This window comes from Cibotium barometz, chromosome 16 (assembly GCF_041138505.1).
Source record: "Cibotium barometz isolate CiBa-2024 chromosome 16, ASM4113850v1, whole genome shotgun sequence".
In the NCBI taxonomy this organism is placed as follows: Eukaryota; Viridiplantae; Streptophyta; class Polypodiopsida; order Cyatheales; family Cibotiaceae; genus Cibotium; species Cibotium barometz.
In genome coordinates, this window is record NC_141061.1 from 35,353,992 (window position 1) to 35,371,919 (window position 17,928).

The following is a 17,928-nucleotide window of genomic DNA, read 5'->3' on the forward strand; positions in this document are numbered from 1 at the left end:
TAATCCACACACATACGAAAGGATCCATCCTTCTTTTGAACCAAGAGGACGGGTGAACAATATGGAGAAGAGCTTGGCTGAACCAAACCCTTCTCAAGAAGCTCATTCACTTGCTTCATGATCTCCTCTTTTTGGGATGCACTTACACGATAGACTGGCCTATTAGGTGGTGAGCTACCCGGCACAAGATCAATGCGATGATCTTCTGGTCGTACAGGTGGTAACTCATCAGCAAAACAATCATTGTGCTCTTGCAAAAATTTCAGCCTATCATTACAAAGAGTGTTTACATGTACATTAGTTTTCTCAATAGGATCTCGTACAAAAATCAAGTACGCAAAAATACTCTTTTTCATTACTTTCTTAATTTGTACATGAGATACAAGGGGAATGGTATCACCCTCTTCACCAGCATCAATTACATGTTCTCGGCCTTTATGTATGAAGGTGATCCTGTTAGTCTTGTAAGCCTTGCACGGATCAATACGTGTATGCCAAGGCTTTCCAAGCAATACATCACAGCCATTCAAAGGCGCCATAAGAAAATCCTCATGATCCACATAGCCTTGAATGTGTATGCGCAACTTGCCAAAAATAGGCATGACCTGCACTTCTCTACCAACAAAGGCAGCCCCTGCTTCAATTTGAGGACCCATGTCCTCCACTTCAATACCCAAAGCAGCTGCCATCTGAGTGGATATGAAATTCTCCGATGCACAATCATCAAACATGAACAGAGCAGGTTGATCTTTGAGCTGTCCCCAAGCTTTACATACAACCCTATCTTTGCTATCATGTGAAGTGTTGCCCTGCACATCCGGAACCATATGCACATTAGGCTTCGGTACATTAGCGTTTTCAGCTTTGTTCTTCTTATTTGGGCATGCTCTTGCCATGTGCTCAGTGCTGCCACAAGTAAAGCATTTGCCTTCACGCATATATTGCTCCTTCTTCTCAGCACTAAGACCAAAGTTTGCCGGCTTATAAGGGCGCTTGTTAGCAAACTTATTTTCAGCTTTTGGACCTGATTTGGCTTGGTTTTGGTCCCTTTTAGGTGGCTGTCCATCATTTTGCAGGTTTTGGACAGCCCTCTCTTTGCCTTGAAATGAGGGTTTAGCCTTATTGGATCGACTCAATTTGAGTTCCAATTGCTCGGTGGCGGTGGCGGCTGCGATTAATTGGTGTAAGGTATGACCAGGATACATTTGTAATCCCGCTTTGTACACGGGTTGCAATCCCGATTGAAACCTTCTCTTCCTTTCCGCCTCGGTGACATGCATAAATGGAGACACCTCCAAAAGCACTTTCCAAAACTTTTGTACATATGCATTTACCGATTCCCCCTCATTTTGCTTTACCCAATCCCACTTCATTGTTATCTCATTCAATGCATTGGGAGGCAAGAATTGAGCATAGAACCTCTCCTTGAACTCTTTCCATGATCTAACAGGATTCGGTGAGAGCTTCTCCGTGAGCCACCAATGGGCAGCAGTGCCTTTCATGAACATGCTTACATGCCGGATCATGGATTTCTGAGTGAAATCCTCATCACTGAAAGCAATATCAAACTGGGCAATAAAAGCAAGTGCCTTTGATGCATCATATTCTCCATGATATGTGTCAAACTTCACAGATTTGTCTCCGGCTTTGAAGTCACGAGACTTTGATGCATGTGTGTGCATCTCAACATGTTTTCCCCCATGTTTGTCCATTGGGACAGTCCCTGTAATTGGCATCATTTTTGGACCAAAAGGTGATCCATAAGGCATAGATACATGTGTCCTGTAAGCATGAGGCATGGCTGGCCCCTCAACATGCATTGATACATTTTCAGCCATAGCTTCTCCCTCACGAGCACACTCGAAGGCATGAGTGGCATGAGAGATACGCGGAATACCTGCACCAACAGAAAATTGCAGCCCATGTTGCATGTGTTGTGCATGTACATTTTCAGCCGGCAATGGCATTTGACATACATTTTGACCACTGCCATAAACATTGTATCCTTCACGGGCTACATGAGATATTCCTGCATGGCGTGAAGTCACTGATTGTTCCTCTCCCATAGCATGGAGATTCATCCTCTTAGACATAACTTCTTGTTCGGGCACTTGTGGGGATTCCAAGACATGTGGGATGGTTGCCTTTTCTGCATAGGCATCCTCGGTAGTACGAGCCAAGTATGCACGTGCTGCATCCCTTGGTTGCATGTGCAACTCTTGAGCAATCATTGCCATTGCATGATCCATATAAGATTCAGCTTTCTTGGTCTTCAAACTGTCATGTACCAAGGCTGTCCATAATGTTCTAAGTGTAGAGATAGCTAGTGTTCACGGTGATCGTCTCTCACGATAGAAGTGAAAGAGAACCGTATGCTCTGATACCAATGTAACTTGGTTGAACACAATGCTAAACAATACACTTAAATACACTAAGATTTGAAGGACACTTGCTCAAATACAAGAAGTAAATTGCTGAATTGACAAGAGGCACGCAATGAGCCGGAACGGCCGACCCCTCCCTTGAGTAAATTGTATTACTATTGGAGAAATTCAATACATAGCTTCACGGGCATCCATTGCCAAATCCTCCATGCCAATGCATATGAAATTCAGCATTTAGAAAACAATGGTATGTCGATGTAGATCACCAAGGAGCTGCCTTGATGCCCGCCCCGACTTCAGTGCCCATATTCTCTACCATTGGCTCTATGTTCTACCAAGCAAGGTAGCAACATCTTCAAGAGCACATAGGACAAGAGAAATACTACACAGGGCGGCTAAACAAGGAGTCCTGCCCTTCTACTGAGTAAGTAATGACAACACATTGTCCAATTAGCTTACCAGTCTTCATAGAAGTTGTTGCAAGCGGAAGCCTTCGCGTTGGAAGCTTTAGAAGTATTGATATCTTCGATTTGCCGCAATCCTTCGTGACAAAAGTCTTCAAGAGGATGAAGGGAACCTTGGGAAAGCTTCCCCTATGGTTCAACTTGAGAAAGGAAGGCTGAAATTAGGGTTTTCAGCAAAAAGACCAGAAATTACAGCAAAAATGAGAGTTGTTTTGCTGAATTTCAGTCATTGGGAGTGAGTAGGAGAGTGATTAGCACTTGGAAACACTCTTGGAAGCTTGGAAAACACCCTAGCAAGTTGGGTATGGCTATGGAGAGCTTGGAAATGGAGAGAAATGGTGAAAAAACAGAGTTTTCAGCCTCCAAAAATCCTCATGAAGAGAAAACACGAATTTCTCTTAATAAGTAAGTGAATTGGGGTCCAATCAGGTGAAGGGACATGGGGAGATGCCCATTTATGAGTAAAAAGGGAGGATCAGGTCCTGGACATTGAGTCTTGTCCGCCTCGGGACTTCAGTGAGTGTGAACTTGGAAGCGGTCATAATTTATAAGTGACTTTTGGCGCCCAAACTTTAATGAAGTGGGAACGCACTCACTTATAAATATTGGCTAAGTCCTAAGGGCTATTTGAGCCTAGATTGGGTAATACTTACCACCTGTTCACATGCCACACAACCATGTCAGCAGACAGTTTCACACGCACGGTTCACGGGCGGGGGCGTCCCCTAACCCGGAACTACACATAGGTCATGCAGGCATGAAAACAGCATGCAATTTCATTTGCAGGCAAGCACATAAAGATGCTATGCAATGCAGCATTGGCATGAGCAATTTCCGTTCATGAAACCATATAAGACCAGGCGTTTCCAGGCAAGTATACGCAATACCAGACCCAGTGGAAAGCCAATCCTCCAAGCGTTTCCGGGCATGTACACAAAGACACAAGTCCCAACGGAAAGCCAAGTCCTCCAGGCGTTTCCGGGCATGTACACAAAGGCACAAGTCCCAGCGGAAAGCCAAGTCCTCCAGATATTCCGGTCAAGTCCCAGCGGAATATCATATCCAACTATACAGCATGACATGTGTCAATCACCTGCATAGGCATATTCCATAAGCCATGGACACCAATCCAATATGTACATAGTGTGAAAGCAAGAGTGAACCATTTGGGTGGCCAAATGGTGACACATAGTTGGTACCACAAGAGATCGATTTTCTTGCGTGGTTGGATTTAGGAATCCAGTGATTAGACAAACAAAGTGGCAGTTTTTACCTGGTGTTTCAGGCGTCACTCAAGATGATACTTATTTGAAGAATTAAGGGTTTAGTGAGTATGAACCTCTAAAAGAGGAGGGGTGTGATGGAGGCATGCAGTGTCTCATGCTGATTAATTGCATTTGGTGTAGCATGTTTACAGCTTCCATGCCACTTTCACACATGGATTGGGACTGCAAGCCACTGTCTTCCAGTTTCTAGCTCCTTTGTACCAGCCTATTATACTAGATGTACTTCAAGTACATATGTTTTAATATGTGCATTGGAATGTTTTATCTTTATAAGATATGCCACTCTACTTTGATTTGGCTGTCCAGAGCACGGTTGCCAATCTGGTTCTCTCCACCTACCTTGAATGTAACAATACAGCATAATGATTGGCAGGAAAGCTTCTTCTGCAATGTGTTATTCCTTCGTCAGTTTTAGAATGTCATAGAATAATGTTGCAGCAGATAAGTAAGCTCTTGAGATTGCAGCTTACCTTAGCTAGACTTACAAACAGTGAAGAAGATGATTTGGTACCGTCGTATGAGAAGACAAACATTGGAGAGGTGGTCTTCTTTCCCAAAGCTGGGCCTCTAAGGTAAGTGCATGAGGTAACATTCAAAGATTTGAAGGATATCAAATGCCGTAAATGTTACACTGTTGAAAAATTGTGTGGTGCTGTAAGGGAAGTGGTAGAAGATGCACCCAAATTTTGAGTATTTAAAGGAGACATTTCAAGTCTCATGTAAGGTTACGCCCACCAGAGGCACCAGTAATGGAACCAATGAAAGAAAAGATCTCGCCAGAATTCATTACCAAAGCCTTTGAGCTGATCTTAGCCTTTTAAAGCCCAAGGGGCAAGATTTGTGATTTATTCATAAAGGAATTTGCTTCATTTTTGGCTCCAGTTACTGCATGTTATATTTCATGGCCCAGTGCCAGTTTTTTCTAGGAGATTACGACTGTCAATGATGAAGCATCTCAGTCCTTTTAAAATTTTCAGGGAAATTTTTCCAGGTGAAGTGGAGTTGGTCGTGTATAATGATTCTGTGGCTGCATTGGCTAGTGGGACACTTGGAAGGCTACATGGTTGTGTACTTGTAGCAGGTACAGGAACAATTGCCTTTGGTGTGTCTGAAGACGGACGAGAAGCACGAGCAGCAGGGGTTGGGCCATTACTTGGTGAACAAGGCAGGTGATTGGATCCAACCAAGATTTATTAAGTTACTTCATTTTTTCAATCTTTATATGTATTGACATGCAGTTCTAGAGAATTTAGGTCTTGAATGGCATTAGTGCTTCAAAATTTGGGTTTCGTTTATGCTCAAGCCCCAATGTTTCTCTGTCATGCATTCGAATGTACAGGGCTACATAGATGGTTGTCATACCAGCTGTAATTGTTTTAGGAAATCAAGAGCGCCAGGATGGGTTTGTGAATGATTCTACAACCCTTCTAAAGGCTCCAAACACAAAACTCTACTGGTTTCAGACTGCACAGGCATTTTGCTTCTTGAGCCATTATTGATGAAGACAAATCCATTGGACTTCTGGATTTTAAAAGCTAAGGACTTAAGGAGATCCCTTCATTTGGAATCTGGATGACTATGTTCATGGCCCAGCCCAGCCTTCATTGGTGTCTGCAAGAGGTGAATTACACCATTGTGGAGTGTGACAGTTTGACTGCGGGGATGTTGTAAGCGAGAAGCTGGAAGACACAATGTGGAACAGGGCCCACCAATATGGCAATGGACACTCTGGTGGCTAGCCCCATCAGCTGCCATGGAGCCTCATCTAATGATAGTACATCCTTCTCCAGAATCGAGCGTGGGGCTGTGATGGGGTTCCTGCCCATGTAGTGGTCTCTCCATGGTAGTGGAGTATGTCCTGGACCTGCAGCTGATAGGCGGAAGGCTTGGATCCCCAGGTGTGGATGTTTGGCTCTTAGGAGGGAATGTGCTCTCTCACTAGGGATATCACGGGTGCACAGAGCCAAAGAATCTGGCGAGCGGGTGGAGTATAGTCTTTGACTTCTATGGTCCCTCGGATCCTGTAAAGCTTGATGGTACTCTTTGGCATGGGTGAATGCAATGCATAGTAAAAAAAACCTGTTTCTAGCTTTCGAAACCTTGAAACTTTGAAACGGTTTCTAAAAACCTCGAAACCTCTCCAATACGACTTTTTCGCCCAAATTTCAGGTTTTGTTTTTTTATTTTCCTCTCGATTTTTTTGGGGATTTTTTAATTTTTGTTTTTCTTCCATATTCTCCTCATCACCTTTCTTCCGATTGGTTAGCTCATTTGCCTCTTGAATCAAAGGTCTTGAGTTCAAATCTTGTCGGATAGATCAATTTGGTCTCTTGGGATAGTTTCCTACGACGTTAAAAAGTTCTCTTCTCTTCTCTCTTCCCTCTTCTTCTCATGCCTCCCTCCTTCCCTTTTCCATCTTCTGCTACTTCTTTCACCCCTACTCCTCCTTCCTTCATTCTCTTCTTCCCTTCTCTTTTTTTTATTTTTTTCCGTTAAGGTAAGAATGTAATTCCCTTCTCTTCTTCTCTCCTCTTCTTCTCCTTTTCTCTTCTTCTTCTTTTCTTTCTCCCTTTTCTTCATACACCATCCTTCAATGCCTTAAATCTTTCCCAATTTCTACCTTCTCTTCTTCAATTTCTTAAGAGTCCTTGATTGTACCACTTGTGGCATCTAATCAAGCAAAATTGTCATAATGCCTCACCAAAATAAGGATGGTTCCCCGAGGTGTTTGAGAAGACACCATTTTTTCATCATTACACTATGTTTTTAGATGGCTACTGTAAGTTCTTTAAGTATGTATACTTTATGAAATTATTGATTTTTCGAAACCTCGTGGTTTCTTAGACGAGGGACAAAACCTTTTGAAACAAAACCCGAAAAACGTCGAAACGAAAAAAACCTCGAAATGTTTCTTGTGACTATGATGCAATGTGAAGAAGTCTGTAATGGATGTTTGAGAAGCATTTGGCTGGCTTTGCCTCTTTAGGTGGCATGGTCTCCTAGTGGCTGTGAAGCTCCAGTGGGTACAAACCCAGGCATCTTTGGTCCTCGTAATTCATAACCCGTGTGAGAGGGTCGAATCTGTCTTGGAAGAGAGAATTAAATCTCCCCTAAGTCTCATATAAGATGGGCAGCTGAACATGTAATGCTCCTCTATTTTAAACTCCCCTGTTGTGCATACCCTGCATATCTGTGCCTCCCAAGGGGTGTTATCTGCTCTACCGGACTCAATCAGTAGACAATGGGATTATACCCGCAGCTGGCCAATGGCGATTTGCATGGCATGTGACATGTGCCTCTGAATATAGAAGCGAGGGCTCACATTAAATCCATCCTCTGAAGCTGGTAAAAAATGCTCTGTGGAACTGAAGTTTTGCAGGAGCTCTGGTAGAGACAGCAATGTGGGGTTCGTGCGCAACCCTGACAAATCGTGGTGGAAAGACAGTTATCTCTTGCCAGGAGAGATCAATAGAGCTATGATGCCAAGCATCAAATACATTCACCAACAATCTATTTCTGGGTTTATATTGGGTTTTGGTTTGGGCTTTGATTTGGTTTTGCAGATATCCTCAATGAGGGAATGAGGGCTACCTTAACAATAGACTGCCCAACTTGCCTTCTTTGCAAGCTGCTCGAACCTTAGTTAATTCCATAGAATCCAGTCTTGTGTTTGAATTGCTTTGGGCCGTTCCTCTGCGATTCATATTTTAAGTTTGTTGGACTGTCTGGGAACCTCAATTTTATCGGATATGTTGCGGTTTCCTTGTTATGAGACATAGGCATATACATCCCATTTGATCATTGGAATGGCTTCATGTAATTGGTCTTTTAAGTATCCTCCCTTCTTGGTCTCCATTGTTGTACCAGCCTTCAGGCAAAAACCACCCATGCAGATCTGAAGGGCCTTTAACTGCCTCAATTTACTGTCCTTGACTTTGGCCATGACATCAGACTTGATGTGTTCTTTCAAATATTTCTTGACCACTGTTTTGATGCTAGTGACTGTCTCTTGCAAATCTTTATTCATCTCATCTCTCACTATTGTGATGATTTCTTGGATCTTTGGTGCGGGGCTTGGTTTGTTCTTCAAGGTTGTGAATCGATCTTTGAGTTTGGAAACCCGTTCTTTCAGCCATGCGATTTGTTCCAGAAAATAGCTGGTTAGCTCGTTTGAAAAGTGGTGGCACTGATTGAATTTGTGTGTTTTTTGCAGTGGTTATTCTATAGCGCAACAAGCTTTAGCTGCTGTAATGCGTGCCCACGATGGTCGAGGTCCCTCCACAAGTCTCACAGAGGCAGTTCTAGAGAGGCTTGGGCTTTCCTCACCAGAAGAATTATTTAGGTACGCTGTGATTGCATATTCTTGTTTTTCTTGATCATGCCCTCTCTAAAAGCTATAAAGAGGAAGGTGCATTAACAGCTTTTCAAATGAAGTACTGTGTTGTTTCAAACTTTTGTATTAAGGACGACAATTACTGGATGATGCTTCGTCTCTTTGCTCTGCATTAGAGGCTGCTTGTCTCTGATGCAATGTAGTGGGGGCCTTTATTTAAGGCTGGCCATCCCTCACTGATAGAACTACTAGTCAGTCAGTCTCCTAGCAGGTGAGCAGATGACCCAACTGGTGGTGGCCAAATTGGAATGGCTGGTCACCCAGTTGCTGCTGCCCTACGGCCACCTTTATGCATGCATTCTGGGCACCGTTTTTGCAACTTGGCTGTCAGCCTGCTTTGGTTGTCTGCTGTCGACCCAGGATCTGCAGTGTGGAGCTGCACAGGTGCTAGACCTGTGCTTGGTGAATTGAGCTAGTGGTGAGGCTCCCACTAAGATCCCAGCTGGCTTCAGGTCTGATAGGCATGCATCAATGGAAACTTGTGTGCTGATCTTTTGTGAAGCGCCCTCACTGAGTGTGCAGCTTTGCCTTGTGTGTAATCAAGCAGTTGCGCAGATTACCCATTTTGACCTGCAGCTGTATGGATCAGTTTTATGTGCGCGAATTGAGGCCTACAGACACAGATCAGCTTAGCCCATGTGCAAGTTGCTGTATAGGCATGGGTTGCAGCTGTATCGAGTGCAACTGTGCAAACTTGTGAACTGCTTTGAAATGCTTGTGTAGAATGTTATAGTTGCTTCTCCTCCTCTGACTTGTACAGTCAGCTGTACAGAAGCCCTAATTTCACAGGGTATTATGCTGTTAACAGTGCTGCCTACGTTACGATTGAGTAACAGTGGTTGTTTTTAGAGAACTGATTGTGGATAGAGAAGTTAAGTATGCTTCTGAAGAGGAAGTGAAAGATCATCCATCACTCCTTGGTTGCAGAGGGTGTGTTTTTTTGGAAAGTGAAGCTTATGTTTTGACAGCTGTGTGATATTACGCATTCTACTGACTGCTGACTCCCAACTTTGGCAGGTGGGCCTACAAAGACTCTTCCTGGGCTCGGATTGCTGCCGTTGTCCCCACTGTGAAGGCATGTGCCGCAATGGGTGATGCAGAAGCCAAGAAGGTGCTAAAACTTGCAGTAGAAGAGCTTGCTATGAGTGTGAAGGCTGTTGTCAGAAGGTTGAACCTTGCAGGGGAAGGTAAGGTGTTCATTATGATTGCAACTTTTTGCCTGCAACTTTCTGTGAGCATTCTTTCCATGCACTTTTTCTTGCCTGGACACTTGTGCAAGTCTTCTCTCAACCTGAGTTTTTGCCAAGCTCTCCAGCAGTGAGAAAAATGCATGTGCTCTTTTGTAGATGGCACAAAACCTTTTCCTTTTGTGATCGTTGGCGGTGTGATGGAGATTGATAATGGATGGGATCTTCGCACACAGCTTGTAGGCCACATCTCTCAAATTTTTCCAGGAGTGCAGCCTATTCAGTCTAAGGTATTTTTCCAAAAACTTAATGTATCCCACTTAGTGTTCTGAATATTACCTTCTTGAGAGAGAATGATTGCAAATTTTTTGGTCTTTTATTGGGAATTTGTAAGAGCTTTAGATGATTGGTACAATAAGGACACAGTCATATCATTGTGATGTGTGTGTGTGTGTGTGTGTGTGTGTGTGTGTGAGAGAGAGAGAGAGAGAGAGAGAGAGAGAGAGAGAGAGAGAGAGATGTTATTGATGCCTACAAGAGACCCGAAGGGTCTATGAGGCCGAAAAGATGTTACATGTGATCCATGAGTAAACTGGATGTCAAGATAAAAGAAAAACTAGCTGCTGAAAGAAAAATGCAGGGGCAACATACATGGGCCTTGAAGTACGATATAGTGGGCAGCAGAAGAGAGAGAGAGAGAGAGTAATATTAAAGTCTACGAAAGACCCAAAGGGTCTATGAGATCAAAAAGTGATACAATACTGCCATGGAAAGCAAAGAATTGAAAGAAAAAACAACTGCTGCCAACGCCTGTGGTATAAGCGCATTTGCACTGTGGTGTGTGTGTGTGTGTGTGTGTGTGTGTGTGTGTGGTGAGAGAGAGAGAGAGAGAGAGAGAGAGAGAGAGAGAGAGAGAGAGTTGCACTGCATGCTTCCATTTATCCAGTTTCAGTACAGTTTACTCCTCTTTACATGCATAAATGATTATACAGGTTGAACCTGCTGTGGGGGCAGCAATGCTTGCTTGGATGGTTTGTTCAGGCACATCCAAAAACCATATTGATTGTAATGGAAAGAGTGCTGCTGTATACATTGATCCTTGACTCTAACATGGAGGGTAAGCGTTGCATGGCTTGTGGGCTACGGATGCAGGTTAAATAACAAGCCATGTTTCTCAAAGTGCAATTTATTTGCATCACTGGATTTGTCACGGTGATGGGGGTTCATGCACATTGAATAGGCCATGGTGATAAAGAGTTGGCCATTGTTCCATTTCCCTTGTGTGTGCACACGAGTGATTGAACTGGCCATGTGACATTGCCCAGTGAAGATTTTCTTGCTACTTAGAACTTGTAGCACACTTGTTACATTATGGATGCTCTTCTTTGAGTTATGAGTTATTGTTTACTAGCCATGAGTGTTGACACTCACTTTGTTGGCCATCACTTTGTTGGCCATCATGGCTAATCAAATCTTTGAGAAATAATTACAACATGGGGGATGCTACCTTTTTTTTTTTGTAGCATTGTTCTCCCAAGATGGATTATGGCAGGCCATAAGATAAAAATGGAGGTGGAGGATTTATAGATCGCACTTATAGATCCCAGGATAAGGCAATGTGTACTCGGCCTCTTGTTTATTTCTTTGTTGCTCGTTGGTGGTTTTTTGAATGCTAGAAGCAAAATTGAGGCTGGCCTTCTGTGCAAAGGTAGACATGGTTATAGTTTTGGTCAAACAGTTTGGCCTTGGTTAGGCCTTACTCAGTATTGGGGAGGCGTAAATATTGCTTTAAATAATGTGAATGCTTTGGTTTGGCCTTCCTGAATATGAGCATTAAGGTGATCCACTTACACTGAGTCAACTCCATCCCCCCCATCTGCTCTCATGCATGCACATTGCGCTGCACATGTGCAGGGTTCCACAGGAAATGGACAATCAAACAAATAAACGATGTTAATAGATTATTTGAACATTATCACACATCATTCCTAAATAGCAGTGTAAATGAGCACACCAAAAGTTGTAAATACTATTTCTTTACTGGCTTAGTGTCCAATTACCCTGATTTAGCTAGATCGCATCACCTTGGGGTTTAGGCTGGAGTTTGAAGGACAAGGGCATGAAAATAGACTAATAGACTATGTACCCCCTATGACATGTGAGCATTCAGAGACATAAGAACACACGCCTGTATGCCCAGACTCTGCACACGTGACTAGGGTCCCCATTGGTTTGTAAGGCTTTTCTCACTTCGCAAGATGTGCTTGATAGCCAACATATAGCCACCAGATTGCTTGCACAAATGCCATTCCCTTGTAGCCTTAGCATCCCAATCACCCTGATTCACACTAGATTCCATCATTTTTGGGGAAGAAGCAGAAGAAAATTAGGCTATGCACCCTCTATGAGGTGGGAGACAAGAGACTCTGACGTGCGGAAGATAAAGGATGGAAGAACACAGGCTTTTCTGTCCAGGCTATACACACGTGACTAGTTTCCATAGGTTCATAGGGTGGTAGCCAACATGAAGTAGCTAAGATGGAGTACCCTAGCTTAGGTATTAAACTAGCTAGTCCTCTAGGGACAGCAAAACTAGCCAGCTGGGTATTATCCATATGAGGGTGACAGAGTTGAGGAATAATGGAATGGGATGGTACTGCCATCTTTTTCAGGCAAGAAACTAGGACCGACCATCTTATAACACACGTGTGATGCTAGTAAGCTAGAACAAAATCAATTGTGATTTGTGTATGCAAGAGTGTTTGATGCTTTGCATACCACACGAGGAGACCAAAAAAGGGAAGGTTGTGCTCTAGTATGAGTAAGTGAAAAAATTCATCATCACTAGGAGAAATGATTTGGTGTATGTCTGAACACAGCTTGTCATCAATAATGTGCCATGTGTGGATTAAGAACAAAATACCATCGTATCCATTTTACATCTCAGAGCCCATTTTTATTACTTAATCAATTGGCCTTCTCTGTGACTAACTCCATCATGAAATATCCCCTTTTTTCGCATTTTTGACATCACAATTGGCTACAGTATCCCTTTCTCACACACACACACACACCCACACACAACTTTAATACTATGGCTTTTACTTTTGGCATTTACATCTCAAGCCTTGTTGCCTTGACTACACACTTACACACACGACTCTATTAAGATTTTAAATTTTAGTAGCACACACACTAGCGCTTGTGTGTCCCCGAGAGCATGTGTCGAGAGCCACCCCGAGGTGGCAGAAGTGGCCGCCCCGGGGACTCTACCTTTGACTCATTCACACTATTCTCTCCTTTTAACCCACTTTATTTCATATTGTTTTCTTTGGCTCAAACATGATATTTGGTTGTATAATTAATAGGCCACTATCGTGGCTTATTAAGCAAAATAAGGTTTAAACTTTGTATAAATTCAATAAATTTAAAAAGGACCAAACGAGAATAAATAACTGAAACATTGAACCACGAAATGAAAATAGATGTCACTTTATTAAGACACAAAGGTGATATTCGATTACAAGATGGCTATTGGAAGGAAGGCAGCTTCATAACATTCCTCCATGTGCTTGCCATGGTGTAAGTAATGATATTGGTCTTTTGCATGCCTATGCATGCTCTATACTTGGTACATGCATGCATATGTGATGGCATGGATATATAGGATGTATGCTGCCCTTACCATATATTAGTTAGTAATAGCAATGGTTCTACCCTTAAATTATTAGATTTTGCTTATACTTTAAGACCATCAAGATGTTCTCAACATTTTTGCTTCAATTGCCCACTTGAAGACTTAATTATTCTTGATTAGTTCTTGCATGTGTAAAGGATTTAAATTGTGGAGCATGCTATGATTGATGTGGCCTTTGTATGAGATTTTGTACACATTCAATGATTTGTTGACCCCTTTATGAGTAGGTTCATATCCAAATTGTCTTGTATTTCTAGTTTAATATGAGTAGACTTTCCTTGCCTTTGATTTGTGGTATGTTGCTAGTCTTGATGTAACCCTATGGGTTGTTAATCTTACACACACACACACACACACACATGTTTTACTAATTTTCACTTGGACACATGAGCACCAATTTCTCGATACAACAGATATCTTGGTGTTGATCAAGCACAACATCCCACATGAAAAATTGATTAGGGCCAATAATGCCAAGCCAAGTTAGAATCCAAAGCAAGAACTTGCAATCCAACCAAACTATTAAGGGTCAAAGCATGGCTATAACAAAAATGCATGCCATCTGCTTTACACAGTCACTATCAATGGCATAGTACATTTTCTACATGCATCTTTTGGCTTTTGAAAAGCAAGCTCATACTCTTCTGTCTATCACATGTAGAGCCAATATAACCATGCTATGTTTCCCTTCATACACTAACCAACAAGTTCAAATGAGGACCGTGAGAAGCCTAAAGCTAAGCATCCTAATGATATCAAGGCATTGATTCTTTGGCTATATTTCAAGGAATTTCTGACACAAACTGCCTCCAAATTTTATGTACAACTTCATGTGAAAGAAATGCATGTTAATGGGTTGTGATGCGTGTGATATAACACATTTGTACCATATGGGCTATTCTGCATTCATGGCTTGGCCCTTGGCTTGTAAGTTCTGCCATTTGCTTCATCCAACTTTTGGATATTAAGTCTTCTCGGGTAGGCCTTCATCCTCACACGTGAAAATACACCTGTAAAGGATTTATTATAAGTGAAAAAAACACATTGATGATTGAAATACATCAAGAGCACGATTGAAAAAAACACATTGATGATTGAAATACATCAAGAATTTTGATAACTACTAGAGTCAATCACTCAATGCCATTTCGATGTTTGAATGTATTAAAACAATCCACTGATAAGGCGATGTTAAGATGCCATATATAATGATTGTTTTTTTTAATTGATTGATTAATTTATACCTATATTAACATTGTATATTCTTTTTTACGTTATTGACCTATATATTTAAAGCTGCGCCTTGTTCTCATCAAGTGGACGTGCCGGAGTGGTTATCGGGCATGACTAGAAATCATGTGGGCTCTGCCCGCGCAGGTTCGAATCCTGCCGTCCACGCTTTGCGTGTCTCCAAGTTCTTTTAACCCCAGCCATCTCTATATTATCTTAAGGAAGAGTTTCATGCTTATCAGTCATCTCTATATTATCTTAAGGAAGAGTTTCATGCTTATCGCATTCTCACTATCATATATTTATCCTCCTTAATCCCAATCTTAATTTTAAGTCTCTAAGTGCTTTTAATCCCAGTCATCTCTATATTATCTTAAGGAAGAGTTTCACAAAGCTGCCATGTGGCAAGAATTTGGAGGTTCGGGAAAGGGAGGATGAGGTTTGAGAAGGTTTGGGTAGAATTTGATTTTGGAAGCCTCAGAAGATGTGCGAAGCACGGGTTCCCAACTAGTATTATCTTAAAGAAGAGTTTCACAAAACTGCCATGTGGCAAGAATTTGGAGGTTCGGGAAAGGAAGGAGGAGGTTTGGGTAGAATTTGATTTTGGAAGCCTCAAAAGACGTGCGAAGCACGGGTTCCCAACAACTAGTGATAATAATAATACAGTCTAGAGTCACCTTGTGGATCCAATTGGTAATACGTGCAAATCTAGCTAAAGCAAAGTTAGTCTCCAATACGAAACATGATAGACTTGGGTATACTGTGCAAGTAAATGACAAAGAAGATAGAAGCCGAATAGAGAGACACATGCACAACATACAAGGTACCTGAACTATTATAATATTTATGTACAAGAAAAGCCTTCAAGGCAAAGTCCCAATGAATAGAACTTTCATGGGATCATTGACCTTTCCCATGGCCTTATAAACTTGATCGAATTTCTCTAGATACTGAATGGGATCTCTAGTTCTATCAAATTTAGTCATCATCCTTGAGATGTGGGTTGGCTTTGTTTTGCCCAACTTTGAGCCTCTAGGTGAGAGATAGGGAACAAATTAAAGACCTTATATGGGTTGGTCTTGTGGGATATTTCGGAGTGTAGTAAGTGTCCAGTGGTGTGTGAACGTGTGAACATCCTCTTATTAAAAGAACATAAGATAGGGCCTTGCCTATATAAAGCATTGTATATGGTGGAACCATTATCATAATAATACAATCATTGTTGTGTTGTGTAATCTCTCTCTATTGTTGGCTATCACATCTCTCTCCCTCTTATTCTCTCTATCTCTCTGAATCTCTGAGCGCCATCTCCATGGCTTGAACCTCCAGCTCCATCTACTCCTACACTCACATCATGGACATCTTCCACGCACCATAGCATGAGCTCTGATCTTGTGGATACCATGGTTGATCCATGATTATTGCCATTAACAACTTTTTATTAGAAAAAACCATGTTTTTTCTGTTTGTCTAAACACTCCCTGTGAATGTTTTGCTTTGTTCTCCCTCTAAAAGTTTCATTCTTTGATATTTTAAGTGTTTTGAAGCTAACAGAGAGCTCTATCATCACCTTAAGGGGCTCAGCCTAACTTGAAGCGGTGTGGACAAAAATGCAGCACAAATCGACACAAAAATGCTGCATAAATCGACACAAAAATGTAATGCAAAAACCCAAAAATCGGGGGCCATAAGTAAAATTGATCAAATTCCTTTTACAATTTCTAATTGGTGGTACAAGCTATCCATAGCTCAAGTTTGAAGGAAAACCATCAGGTGCTTAATGAGAACCAAGCATATCATCAGTTTCATACTTCCTTCACATCAAGTGATTAATCCTAATTACCTTGAGTTTTTTAGAGTTCTCAAGTTCCAAGTCATCAATTTGTGAGTATATCATTATTTTGGAAATCCCCTTCATTTGATGCTTTGATTACTTCCTTCGAACTGCATTACATTTCTGCCTATGCTTTTAAGGGGACACAATACATAATGATCAAATCAGTGCCTCAACAAAAATTTGGGGCTTTCCCAAATATGGAAAAAATCAACAAATTGAAGCCCCCGAAGCCACAAGAAATTGGGGCTTTTAGAGAAAATTAGGGTAAAGTGGGCCTAATTACAGCTTATAACCCATCAAGAATTTGGGACTTTTCTCAAATATTGAGAAAATCATCAAATGCAAATTGATAAAATTTTGGGGCTTTTCTACAAGGAAGCCTTCTACATCAAATTGGCCATGCTACATCAACAAAAAATTTGGGGATTCTTCATTACAACTTCCAAATCGAGCATAACAGGTACTCTGTCTTGCTCATGATCCTAAAATGATAGCCCATGTCAACCGCTTGGCAACGATGTTGAAAGAAGATCTTCATCGAGATTGCACCAGCGTGGGTAGTTTTCAAACTTCCAAAATCATCTCCTAGTTATGTATGAGTCATGGGTTCTCTGTCCGAGAAGTCCCAAAAATTTAAATATTTTGGATGTTTTTTTTGTTAGTCACGTTTCTATAAAAGGCTTGGCTCCTTTTTATCTTACTTTCCCTACTTAATTGTATATGGATAGACTAATGTGCGCATCATGTATGATCAAGCTCTTGTACCTGGTTTGACATGAGTGTTTTCAGGTGTTGGCATCATTGTGTTCTTTTGTATCACATAATTGTAGTTTAGAGCCCAAATCATCATACTCAAGGTCTCTCTCTCTCTCTCTCTCTCTCTCTCTCTCTCTCTTAGATGACACTCCGCTTCGAAGAGGGGTTTGTTGGATATTTCACAGTCTAGTGTCCAGTGGTCTGTGATGAACACCCTCTTATTAAGAGAACATAAGATAGGGCCTTAGTATGTGAACACCCTCCTATTAAGAGAACATAAGACAAGGCCTTGGTGCCTATATAAAGCATTGTCATGGTGGAAGTATTATCATAATACAATCATTGTTGTGATGTGCAACAACTCTCTCTCTCTCTCTCTCTCTCTCTCTCTCTCTCTCTCTCTCTCTCTCTCTCTCTCTCTCTCTCTTCCACCCATCTATGTCTATGGACCAAGTCACCAAGTCTTGATCACATCTCTCTGTGTGTCTCTCTTCAACCCATCCATGTCTATGCACCAACAAGTGACCAAGGCTTGATCTCTCCATCTCTCGAGACTTCCACTCACACTCTCTCAGGGGCTAAATCCATGTTCACCTATGTAGTCGAGGACAACTGCAATATGCAAGGTGAGGAGAGTGTGACACACGTGCATAGCTAGAAGCAAGAAACCTAAGCCTTTGGACAAAACACATGC

At 41.8% G+C, this 17,928-nt stretch overlaps 1 protein-coding gene and 1 non-coding gene across 5 annotated transcripts in view; both read left to right on the forward strand.

Annotated features, from left to right (window-relative positions):
* The window catches only part of LOC147630585 (uncharacterized), a 30,011-nt gene extending 18,601 nt beyond the window's left edge, over nucleotides 1-11,410 (forward strand). For 3 of the 4 annotated variants that reach the window (XM_086810511.1, XM_086810510.1, XM_086810513.1), the window contains 5 exons: nucleotides 5,112-5,303; nucleotides 8,348-8,476; nucleotides 9,545-9,714; nucleotides 9,874-10,004; nucleotides 10,707-11,410. In XM_086810511.1, the coding sequence (XP_086666637.1) occupies nucleotides 5,112-5,303; nucleotides 8,348-8,476; nucleotides 9,545-9,714; nucleotides 9,874-10,004; nucleotides 10,707-10,817 (733 nt within the window). In that variant the 3' untranslated portion in view covers nucleotides 10,818-11,410. The remainder of the gene's footprint in view (nucleotides 1-5,111; nucleotides 5,304-8,347; nucleotides 8,477-9,544; nucleotides 9,715-9,873; nucleotides 10,005-10,706) is intronic. The other variant, XM_086810514.1, reaches the window with a different exon arrangement.
* Nucleotides 11,411-14,727: 3,317 nt separating this feature from the next.
* On the forward strand, nucleotides 14,728-14,809 carry TRNAS-AGA (transfer RNA serine (anticodon AGA)). Its single transcript has one exon. It is a non-coding gene; the product is annotated as a tRNA-Ser (tRNA).
* Nucleotides 14,810-17,928: the final 3,119 nt, after the last annotated feature.